Source organism: Hipposideros armiger, unplaced genomic scaffold (assembly GCF_001890085.2).
Source record: "Hipposideros armiger isolate ML-2016 unplaced genomic scaffold, ASM189008v1 scaffold_107, whole genome shotgun sequence".
In the NCBI taxonomy this organism is placed as follows: Eukaryota; Metazoa; Chordata; class Mammalia; order Chiroptera; family Hipposideridae; genus Hipposideros; species Hipposideros armiger.
Window position 1 is genome coordinate 2,659,704 of NW_017731457.1, and position 12,550 is coordinate 2,672,253.

The following is a 12,550-nucleotide window of genomic DNA, read 5'->3' on the forward strand; positions in this document are numbered from 1 at the left end:
GACAGCCCTCACACATGGAGCTGGAGGCAGAGAAACAGAAAACAAAGCCTACCCATTTGTGCAGCTGCTATAAAGCTGGGGGTCCCAAGACTCCCTTTTGCATCTGCCCTGAGTACTTTGAAACAAGAGGGCTGGCTGTGGAGGGAGTCAAAGTTGGGAACAGGACCTGCCCACCAGACACGCACTGTCAGTGAGCTGAGAAATCAAAAACCCCAGTGCATGCAATTGGGCCTGGAGCCTGATGGGGGCAGACAGCGTGTGCACAGCAGTCCTTCCACACCACACTTTTGTCTGTCTAACCAGGCCTCTTGGACTTCCCAAGAGGTAGCCAAGACATGGCTCACTGTCTCTGTGGAGCCAAGGAAGACACGGAGGCTCAGACAGAGATAGCCACCAGTGGAAGGCCATCAGGAAAGCAGGCCAAGGCCGGGCCTGGGTCCAGGGCCACCTGCGAAAGAAAGGGGCACAGGGGCTTGGTGTTCACCTCCAGCTGGGGGCCAGGTTGGGGAGGAGAGGGTCTCTGCAGGAAGGGATGAATGGATGGATGGATAGATGGATGGATGGATGGATGGATGGATGGAAGGCTGCTGAAAAGAGAGCAAAAGGAGGCCTCCAGCTGGTGCTGAAAACAGGTTTGATGAGCTGTGAATGTGAGCAGAGGGCAGGGCTGAGTAGGGAATGGGATGGATTTTCCTTCTGCAGAGAGCACCCCAGGACCTCAATTATTGGGTTGTTGGAAAAGTCAAGATGTATTTTTTCTATGCTTTTCGTTGCAAAAATGCGTCATGACTTTTCCGACAACCCAATAAATCTGCAAATCCTGCTGAGTTGGGTGACTCCAGGAGTGAAGGGAGTGTGTGCGGTGGACATGGCTAGGAAATAGGAGGGATGACTGGGATGAGGAAGGAGGCCGCCTGCGGGGCTGTACTTCTGGAAACTGCCCCCAACCCCTCACAGACCCCCACCACCTTTCTGAGCCCCTCTTCCCTGACTAAGCCCTCTCCTCTTCCATTCTGTAAGCCCTCCCCCTCCAGAGCCCCAGCCTTTCAGGTAACCCTAAGGCCCCTCCCTCACGGAGCTCCTCTCCCTCAAGCCTTCTTCCGCTGGCTGAATCGACTCCTGGTCCAGCCCCTCGCTGCACGTGGGAGGGTCATTACCAGGTGAGGGCAGCCTCAGGTAGAGGGGGATGGCATTCTGCCGTGTCCTTGGTGTCAGTCCCCTCCATCAAGGACCTGTGCCTCCCTGGGAAGCACCCACTAGGTCTCCAGATTTCCAGTGAGGGCCCCTGACCCCTACCCAAGCCCTCACCACAGGTGGTCCTTAGGCTGGAGTCTCCCACAGAGCTAGCTCTCCAGTCACCATCCCCTCCCCTCCCATCTCTTAGTGGCAGCCTAGTGGGTGGAGATCATAGCCGCTCTGAAACCCAACAATCCAGGTTTCCGGCCCAGGCCTGTGACCTTGGGCAAGCCACAATTACTCACCTGTAGAATAGGAACACCTACCTTCCAGAGTTGTTCAGAGGCACATGCGGGGCTCCTTCGCTCCTAGCCAAACCCCAGAAAGTGCTCCACAAACAGTAGGGACCCTTGCCCTGTTATCAAATCCAGTCATTAATATCCATTTCTAGAAACACTGGCTCATTCGCATTTATTTACCAGGTTCTCACGCATTTGACAAATATTCCCACTAGTCACAGGAACACACATTCTTTGGCCCCATTAAAAAGCAATCCTTTCCTTAATATTGATGGGTTGCTAGCTAATTTGCTAGTGATTGATGCTGCATTTGGAATCACCTTCCAGGGCAGCCTCTGTGTGTAGCCTGCAATCACCATGGGAGTGGGGACAGAGCCCCCAGCCCAAGCAATGTGATGCTCCCAGCCCAGCCACAACACCCCCCCACCCACCCTACCCAGGCCCCTTCCTGTGAGGACATGGTGGTGGTGGCAGTGAGGTGGACAGAGCAGGCTCTGCCCCTAGCTGGGCTTGGAGCTTTGAGCCTTCCCTTCCCCCTGTTGTTTCCTCATCTATAAAATGGGAAGAGTGAGGCTGCCCACCCCCTCAGAGCTGCGGTGAAAATCAATTAACAACCAGAGAAGGAATTATCTAGACCTGGCAGGATGAACAGGCAGAATAAAACATGTCCAACTCTGGGCACCTCTTTTAAAACGCAGTGTCCCCTCACCCCACCCCATACTCAGAGGGTGACCCAAGAAGTCCCCAAAGTAACAACAACTTTAGCATGTCCTTCTCATAGAGTAGAGTGGGGACGAGGGAGCCACCCTGGCTGAGACATATTGTCCTCCCTAAACCCCCTTTCCTATCCAAACCCTTGACTTTTAGTCTGAGGCTTGGGCCGATGCCAGCCAGGCCTCCTGTATGGCCCTAGGTTGGCAGGTGCTGCCATTTCAGAGGGAGTGGATGGTTTGGTTACCAGCCTTCCTACTATCTCAGCCTTTTCCTCCTGGGGGAGCAGAGAGAAGGGGCCCAGGAGATTCCTGACCGGGAACCACGCTGACCTGGTAGGGGTCTAGCGTGGAAAAAGGCAGGAAGCCCGGAATCAGAATGGCTAGACCCTCTGTACCCACCACTCTGGGGTAAAAAACGTCCTCAATCACCATGATTTATTGAGCACCTATTACGTGCCATGCCCTGCACAAAGAGCTTTGTATGCATCATCTACCTTAATCCTTATAAACCTTGAAAGGCAGGTTACTATCCTGTTACACAGGGGGCAGAGGGACTAAGGCTAACAGAAGTATATGGACTTGTCCAAGGTCACAGGCAAGAAAGTGTGAAGTGGGATACCAAGACTCAAAACCAGGACTGCCTGGCTATCCTGCCTCACCTCTTAATCACTGTCCCTCGTGGCCTCAGCTGAGAGTGTTGACCTCAAGAGATATCAGGGGAGGGGAGCCTTAGAAGTGCTGGTCACACTTGATACCTCTTTGCCCTATAACCAGATGTCATCCCTGGGTCCCCAGCTTCTCCCAGCAATAAACCCTGGGGCATAGAGGGGGTTTTTCCAAGCCTCCCAAGTGGGTCAGTCCAGCACCCCTAGCACCCCAATAGCAGTTGCTGGAGTTAGTCAACTTGCCTTCAACTTGCCAGCTATGGAATGAGCCCAAGTTCCTTCTCTAGATCTTAATGACACCCATCTCCCAGCCTCACATGCTTCACAGACCCTGAGGCATCGGGTTGGCGCATAGCCTGATGTCTCTCTCATCCAACAGGGGATCTGGCCCAGCCTCGCTCTTGGGCCACCTCCTCCCCAACCCCACCATGTGCAGGGCCTCATGCCAATGGTCCAGCCAACCTGTGTCTCCCTCCCAGGGGTCTATGAGTTGGGAGCTGAGCTGTGTTAAAGGGCCTGTGCTATTTGTCTCTGTGCTAATCTCCTGAGAAGTTGAGATGGGAGCAGCTTCTCTGTGTCTATACTGTTCAAAGAAGCCACCACCCCCTCTTCCTAGATACCAGGCCAGCCCAGCCATCCAAGAGCTCTGTACTGCCCAACGCACAAGGCCAAGGACCCTCCAGCCATAAGCTAAACAGGGCCTGAGGCAGGCACCATGAGCCAGGGCTCAGAACTTGGTGAATTTGGGTTAGAGGTGTCAGCGCAGTGTGGCCTGAGCACCCCCCCACACACACCCTCTCTGTAGAAGGGGTGGAGGGTTGGAAAAGATGGACTTCTCCGCCTGCCAGGCAGGATTCGCTCCTCCCTAGGTGGGCCACACAGCTGCCTGAACCTGCAGAGGGTCAGACTGTAGCTGGAGATCAGGGGACACCTGGTTACGAAGTTATGCTCCTCACCTAATCCCCTCCAACATGTTCAGTCAGTCCCCGAGTCCCAGCCATTCTCCCACCTAGACAACTTTTTGTCCACTTGTCCCCCTCCATCCTCAGGCCCACTTTCTAGCTCTGACTTCACCATCTCCTGCAGAACCCCTGTGGTAGCCCAGTGCCAGCCTCCCTGCTCTCCAGTCCCTCTCCTCCAGCCACACAGCCATCAAAGCCATCTTTCCAAAATGAAAATCCAGCCTTCAAACTCTTCGAGGCCTCTCCAACACCAGTCACTCACTTATCAAATTATTAAAAATGTTGGGTGCTACATGTGGCCAGGCATGGTGCCAGGTGCTGGGGACACAATGGCAATCCTGAGAGACAAGGTTCCTGCCCGCAGGGAACTCTCAGGCCAGTGCAGAATACAGAGAAGTCAGCAGACACCATGTAGCATATGAACCACCTGCCAGGATCCAGGAGTAGGGATTGCTATGGAAACATAAACATCAGCACCTAACCTGGTCAGGGGATAGCCATGCTGTTGTAACCATCTCATGAGTCATATCTTTGAGCTTAGCCATGATTATTTCCTCTGAGTAAACCTGGAAGTTAATTTATGAGTCGAAGGTTGTGTTCATTATTTAAGGCTTTTGAAAAGAATTGCCAAACTTCTCTCTAAAAAGGCAGGGTCAATCCATAAAATGTTTGTTGAAGGAGGAAAGGAAAGGATTGAGGAGAGAAGGAAAGAGAAAAGATATGGGGTCCCTGAGAGGGAACAATGTACCATGGGAAGGCTGAGTGGGGAGGGCTGGGCCTGCTGTGTGGACAGAGAGTGGATGGTGAGCAGATGACAGAGACAAGAAAGGACACTGTTCCTATTTGCCACTATGTTTTCTTCCAGAACAATGACTGGCAGCCCAGGAAGGAGAGAGGGTGGGGGCCTGGAACCCCAAGGTTTATTATTTTTTTAAATTTTATTGGGGAATAGCCATGGTCATTGGTTACACATTGCTTTCATGCTACAAGGCATAGTTGACTCCCTTGGGGAGGGCGCAGCTCACAGTGGCCCATGCGGGGATCGAACCAGAAACCCTGAAGCTATCAGCACCACGCTCCAACCAACTGAGCCAACCGGTTCCCCCACCCTAAAATTTATTTAGCAGCAGCCACTGGACACCTGCTGCATGCTGGGCATAGGGCAAGGGGCTGTGTGAGCAAAGACACCCTCATCCCCACCCCTCCACCCCGTCACTCCCCACCCCCCACCCTGGGCAGCATGGACAGAGGCTGCATGGAGAAATGCCAGAGGAGCTGGGAGGCCCAGTCAGCAGCTATCACAGTGGTGCAATGAGAGAGGATGACAACTGACCCCAGGGTGTGGGAGCAAGGATAAGGAGTAGAAAATTTTGGACTTTGGTCCCTAGCCTGATACCTGGGTCAAGGAGGGAGGGAGAGGGGGTAAAGAAGGGAGGAGATTCTAGTCAAGGCCCAGATTTTATCCACCTCCACCCCACCCCCAACCAGCAGAAGGAAACAATAGATCTGGCTCCGGGATCCCCAGCAAGCCACTTGGCAGCCTTGATCTTGCAGAGGGGGTGCTCTGAGGGTCTCCCAAGGTTATTGTGAGGATCAGATGTCCTTGAGGCCAGGAAAGCAGAAAAAGCCATGGATTCTCACTTCTCTCCAAAAATGTGTCCAGAGAGCAGACTACAGCCTGGATGTGGGGCAGGGGACAGGGGACAACTGAGCTGCGGGTAAAGGAGGGGCAGGAGGACAGGCGCAGCCTCATCTGATCAGTTTCCCCACATCTGGGAACAATTCTTTCTTGAGTTTTTTGGTTTGTTTGGCTGGTTGTTTGTGTCGTTGGTTGGCCGGCTGCTTCAGAACAAAGTGGACAAGACTTGAGCTTCCCCGGCACTGGGAGCCTTGTTGGGTGGTATGACCATGGACAGGTCATTGCAAGGTGGAAAGTGCACTTGCGACTGAGGGCTGGGGGGACAGGCTAGAAGGGAACCTAAGCCAAGAGGACAGCCCTCACCCTCCCTGCACCCATGCAGGTACTCTGAAGAGGAGACGCGGCAGAAGGTCAGGACTTTCCGGCAGATGCTGATGGAGAAGGAGGGAATGCTCACCAGGGAGGACCGGCCTGGAGGCCACATGTGAGTGCTGCCTGTGTGGGGGCGGGGAGGGGAGGGTGCAGGCGCAGGCAGCAGCTGGGTGCCAGAGGGGCCTTTCCAGGTGACCCCTCTGGGAGTAGGAGGGTGTTCGGGGAAGAGGAGGAGAGAGGCATATACCCTATCCACTGGAAGTTCCTGCGTGGCCCAGGCACAAGGCAGGGGCTGCTGAGCATGGGAGCATCACCAAGGACCTGCCCCTGCCACCCCAGGTCCTATTTTTGGCCCAGCAGTGGGCAAAGGCAGCCCAGGTCTTGCTCAGGGAGTTCTGGGCTGCACATTGGGAAACGAGAAATGTTATGACCCCAGCATTGTCACTGGCTGACAGTGGGACCCCAGACTTGTCCCTCTGCCCCAACTCTTACCGCCCGTACAATGGGCTCCAGAGTAAACACGTACTGTGGAAAGAAAGAACCAACACACCAAATTCCATTGCTAGCACGGCCAAAGTCTTGTCAGGAAAAGAGAGTACGGGCTGTGCAGGTGTCACATTTCTGCTCCTGTCACAGGACAGGAGGAGCACCCAGGTGGGCTTCGGATCAAACAGGGAAGTTATAGGGAGGTCGACGTTGTCTCAGATTAGAGAAGAACTGGGAACCACTCAAAACCATACAAAATGGAGCAGCCTGCCATAGGAGGGCGAGGCAGCCTGTCCCTGCGAGTGCCCAGGCCTGGCTGGATGGCCAGATGCCTGGCAGGAAGTGCGCACTGAGGAAGGGCCATTGAATCTACTCTGATCCGTCAGACTTCCCCTTGCTAAGCCTCAGCGTCCCCACCCGCCTCCGGCATTCCCTGCTTCTCTGGCTGAAAGTAAAACTGAAGCTGAGTGAGAGTCTGGGGTAAAAACCACTGCTGGTCATTTCCTCCAGCACAGGACTCGTGTGGGGAGCAGACATCTTGCTGAGGCCCTAAATCCCTGTCACCTTTACTCACAAAAAATAAAACAACAGCAGCACTTTCTGAGAGATTTTATTTCATTACCATTGTCTTGAGAGCAGACGGCATTTCAGGAATAGCAGACAGCAATGGGCAGCAGGTGGGAAAGCACCTTCTGCAGATCATCTGGTCTGGTAGGGGCTCCAGGGGTGGGGGGTTCCCCACCTTACCCCACTTAAACCTCCCCTCTCTGGCTTGGGTAGGAGCAAAAGCAAAGTCAGAGTAGCCCCAGGCTTGTAGGGGGCTCATGGGTGGCCTGGGGGAGCCAAACTCAGCTGGCCTCCTTCCGCCCCTCTGGTGGGAAGAGGTGACACTACCACCAACTCCTCTCCAGGCTCCCGGAACACTCAGCACCCCTCAGCAACTCCTGTGCCTCCTCCCTCAGTGATGCCGGCCAGTTCCCTGCAAAGCAAGGCCACACCTTCTCTTCCTTTCTCAAAAATCTTGACAACTAGATCCTCCCACTGCTGCCTGCACCACCCCCAAAACCAAAAGCCCTAGCTTTCTGAACTGTGCCCCCTCAAATTGCCCTAGGGCTCCTCTGAAAATCACCCACCCTTTCCTCTTGCGTCCAGCGTGAGGGTGGGAGGCCTCCTGTGGATTCCACCTGCCACCTTCTCTCGGCCTTTCCAGCTCAGGCCTGTCCTTCTTCCCTCGCCCGGGCTCCTTCCTCATAATCTAATTTCTGTCCATCCTCAATTCTGCTTTCTCTTCTGGCTACCAGCCCATGTTTTTTCTCTCCGTTCTCAACCAAATTTCTGTAGCATGTGTGGCATGCATTGCCCCCACGTCCTTAAGCCACGACAATCTGGCTTCTGCCCCCCCAACTCCCGTGACCTGCTTGGGCCCATGGCCACCTCTGAGTCCTACTTACTACGGCCCATGCTTCTCTGCTGGCCTAACCTCCCTGGCAGGTGCCATCATTGTGCTTTCCCTTCTGGAAACCTACTTTTCCCCCTGGCTTCCAAGATGCAGTTCTCTGTAAGTTCCCCCTGCCCCTCTGACAGCCTCTTCTATCTCCCTCTCTCCTGCCCGCTTCCCAGATGTTGGTTCTCCCCAAGGTTCTGTCATGTCCTCAGGCCTCTTCCTTCCTTCTACCTTCCCTCTTCTCTCTGGGGGATCTCATCCCTTCCACAGCTGGAACTCTCTCCTGTTAGTGGATGATTCCCAAGTCTTTTCCAGTAGTCTTGATCTTATCTTTCCTTGAATGAATGAATGAATGAGTGAATGATGTATTTAAGAACTGTGAGGAGGACTTCCGGTAAGATGGCGGAATAGACAAACGCTGTGCCAACTACCTCCCAGGATCACAACAAAATTACAAATAATTTATAAGATATTCAACCTCGGAAGTTTCCTGGACCCTAAGAACTGTGACACACTAGAAAATATGCCATGAAAAAGCTGCAGCATCTCCTTCCAAAGATATGTCCTTGAGGATCTGTGCTGTATGCCTAACCCTGTGCTAGTGCAATGAACGGGGAGGAGAGGAAGGGAAAACGAGCCTCCTGCTCTCCGGGTGGAAACACAAACCTGAAACCTGAAACCTGAAACCAGGAATTACAGGCAACCCCTGACAATGTGGCCACTTGAACGTTCAGGCCTGTGTGTTCAGTGGGGGAAGTGAACTGTCCCCCTCAGGCTAGGTTGTCAGTCAGGAAAGGTGCCTTAGAAGAGGCACCTTTGAAAGACTCAACAGTCAGGGAGGACCCCTGCTCTGGAGGCAGGAGAGCATAAAGCCTTGGCATGATTCTGGGACGTTAGCTCCATGAAGACAAGATCTTTATCAGCTTTGTTTACTGCTCTATCCTTGGTACCTAGAACAATGTACCTTGACAATTTTCCCAGAAGCCTTCGCTTCCTCCTTTACACAGGGAAGGGGTTCGACCAGAAGGCTTCTTAGAGCTCAGGCAGCCAAAATGGTGTGAAAATTGCACTCCAAACAGTGACAGCGGCAACCTAAGGAGGCTGTTGGCCCGCTGGATTACTGAGGCTGGGAGGAGCTGTTTGTGGTGCTGAACCCAAGGCCAGAGGCAGAGAGGTGACTGAGGGCTGGCAACAGATTGGTCGCATGCATGCCTTCCTGTTGAAGCTTCACTTCCTAGCTCAGAGTATTGGGTTGAGGAGGAAGAGTGAGGGCTCTGGTGTGTCAGACACTCGACCTGTCTAAACCTCTAAGTTCAATGTGAACTGCCTGGGCCCTGGATCCCGGCTCCACTGCACCGTAGCTGTGTGGCTTGAGCAGGTCCTTGACTTCTTTGGGCCTCCACTTCTTTACCTACCAAATGGAGATAGTAGTGCCCACCTCATAGGATTGTTGAAGAAATTAAATGAGACAGTGAATGTAAGTGTGAGGAGTAGTTGCTAGCACATGGCAGACATGCATCACTACTAGATGATCAACCACCACGGTCTTAGTCAGCTCAGGCTACTGTAACAAAATACCACAGACTGGGTGGCTTATCAGCAACAGACATTTATTTCTCACAGTTCAGGAGGCTGCAAGTCTGAGATCGTGGTCGGCTTCAGGTAAGGAATGTCTTCTGGATTGTAGACTGCTACTTTCTTATACCCTCACATGATGGAAGGAAAGCTAGCTAGCTCTCATGGCTCTTCTTATGAGGGCACTAGTCCCATTTGTGAGGGTTCCACCCTCATGACCTAATCACCCCCCAAAGGCTCCACCTCCTAATACCATCACACTGGGGTTAGAGTTTCAACATACAAATTTGGGGAGAAACACAAACATTCAATCCCTAACAACCATGATCCCCATGATCCCAGGGAGACCTGGCAATGGTGAGTACTAGACTGACCTTAACTTATTCCCCTCTGCCTGGCTGTCTCCACCCTCTCTGCCAACTGAGGGATTCTCCCAGGAATCTATGAGGCCCTCTGATCACCCAGCAGTCTGAGTGCTCCTGACTTTGGCTTCCTTACCCTGATACCCCACCCCCACTCACAGACTGGTAATTTGAGACATAAAGAAATTCAGTGACCTCTTAGAGTGAGATGACAAAGGAGAGCCAGCTGAAGGGTCTTCACACTGGTGGGGAGAGGTCTGATTTTAACCTTCTACAGCCTGTTAGAGCTCTTAATACCTCTCAATCCAGAAAGGGTCTCAACAGGGGCAGAGTCACTCCCAGAGCTTTATATCCCCAGGGACCATTCTTCTTCCTTAAGTTAATTGACTGGTTTGAGTGACAGTCTCTTGTGGCAGTCCTCCCTCTAGTCTACTCTCCATACTGGATACCAGAATGTTGCACTGCTGCAGTATCTGCACGTGATACCATAGATGGCAAGAGCCAGTAGAAGATTTTGAGAGGTGTGATGTGGTCAGACAGGAATTGGGGGACTTTCTCTTTTGGACGATGGATCAGATGGGTGAAACTCAGGAAGAGCAGTGGGGCAGCTAGTAACACTCTATTCTGGGGGAGAGAAGTGATGGAGAGGAGTGAGGTCCCAGAGACACTGAGAGAGCACACGCTTTTGTCCTTGAAAATGATGAATGTGGGGAGTCCTGTTTTGTCCCAGAAACATTCTGTGGTTCCCCATCATCCATACACTCAAGTCTGGGCTCCCTGGCCTCCACACACTAGACCTAGCCTGGTTTCCCACTCTCAGCATCACACAGCAGCCAGCCAGTTTCCAGAATGTTCTCACTCTCATGCCTTTGCTCAGACTGAGCCCTCAGCCTGAAACACCCTAGCCCCTTCTACATAGGGGCTAAACACCCCATCATCCAAGGCTGCCTCTAAAAACGACTTTGTCCGTATTCCCGGGATAAAAGTGAAATCTTCTCCTTTTGGAATATGTACAATGTTTTCTTTACTTCTTGTAGCTGCTGTCAGTTCTTTCTTCTTATTTCACTCTAATAAACAACGACAACGTGTAAGAATAATTGTTTGCATAGTTATGTAATATAATAAAATGTTTGGGAGACAGGGTTTATAGAAAACAAAATTCATAAGCTACTACTAACACAGTGAGCAAATTCATCTTTTTTTTTCCATGCACATTATTTTATATGTAGCGTGATATCTCTGTGCCTCATTATTTTATCTATAAGATGGGAATGTTAATTGTGGTACCCACGTCAGAAGCTTGTTCTGAGCATTAAATGATTAAGTGAGATAAATACATGTAAAGTACTTAGAATAGTACCTGGCACCTGCGTTAGTAATTATAATATGCACAGTGTCGTATTTTTGCCCTGCACTGTGAGGAGCTAGAGGAGAGGCCCCAGGTCTAACACATCCCTTTCCCTGCCATCGCCAACCCCCCGCCCCCTCCAGGTCCCTGGCAGGCCTGACACGCTGGCTGAGTGAATAAGCAGAGAGGGCAGAGCGTTTGCCTGGGATCTGCCTCCTTCTCTGTCTGGACTCATTCATCTGTCAGTTGGCCATTATGCTCCTGGCTAATGGCAAACAGAACCAGTTAATTAACAAAACTGCTGGCGTGAGGAAGAGCATGTGACGGGCGGTCTTTTCTCAGGTCAGAACCTTGCCCATGGTGGCTGATCCAACACATGTCTGGTGTTCAACCTTGACGCATTCTTGGCCCCTCTGCAGTGGGCTCTTTGGGCCTGCTTTGGTCAGCTATGTGGGGCTCAATTTGTTCTGTCACAGGGAGGAACACCTCCCCTGCAATTCCATGGATGTGGTGAGAAGTGAAGTAGATCACAAACATGAACTTAAAAGCAGAAAATGTTAAACAAATCTAGAACTCAGCATATACACCCACAACTCTGTCTATAACATGGGGAGGGCATGGCTGAGCCGACATCTACATCAAGGAAAGCCAGCCAGCCAAGTCAAGGGCTGTCCTATTTGCACATGACTTCTCAAAGCCAACTGCATAGGTGAATTTACATTCTTGACTCAAAGGTCCCAAAACCATAGGGATGTTCCTTTCCTTCTCTGGGCATCAGTTTTCTCATCTGTAAAATGGGGGTGCAATTTCTCTGAATGGCTCTGTAGGGGATTTGTGAACTGCAGAGAGCTATTTAAACATGAGAGAACATTATGGCTAGTGATACTGTCATCCAGGAAAGACAAGGACAGGAGAGCCCAGGTTCTAGCCCTAGGAGATCTTGCAAATCAGATGTAGTGGTACCAGCCCCACAAAGCTAGCAAAAGAGGCCTCGGCCTACACCCATTGATATCCCTGGAACTCCCAGGACAAGTCTTACCAGAAGGTTCTGAGACCTTGTGCCTCTCCCTCAGCCTGCTACTCATACCCTATGCCTGTCTTTCAATGCTCTCAAGTAAACCTCCCAGAAAGGACTGAAGAGTGAAAGAGACCAAATGGTAAGGCCCCAGGGAGAGAGGACAGGGAGGAGAGAAGGAAGTTCTGTCCCTGAGACAGTGGAAGGCATGTCCCTGGGGTGCAGCCAGCAGTAAGGAGGGCACAGTGAGGGCCTGGACTCAGTCGCTAACTCAGCTTGGATGTTAGGAGGCAAGAAAGGCTCCCTGAAGAAGGCAGTACCCAAACTGAGCTGTTCTATTATTTTGTGAATCACCATCCTGATTTTTGTATCCAGATAAATGGAAGCCCCTCCTCCCACTGGCTCACCCACACAATGTTGGAGTGCCCTTAAGTTTTGCTAAAGACTATGTTTTATGTGTCAGGCATTTGTGTGCCTGAGGGCTGTGGAGGGGG

General features: G+C 52.0%; 1 protein-coding gene across 1 annotated transcript in view; it reads left to right on the top strand.

Moving 5' to 3' along the window:
- SRRM3 (serine/arginine repetitive matrix 3) overlaps positions 1-12,550 on the top strand; it is a 55,757-nt gene that overhangs the window by 21,342 nt on the left and 21,865 nt on the right. The window contains exon 3 of the mRNA XM_019646837.1: positions 5,837-5,938. Within this exon, the coding sequence (XP_019502382.1) occupies positions 5,837-5,938 (102 nt within the window). The remainder of the gene's footprint in view (positions 1-5,836; positions 5,939-12,550) is intronic.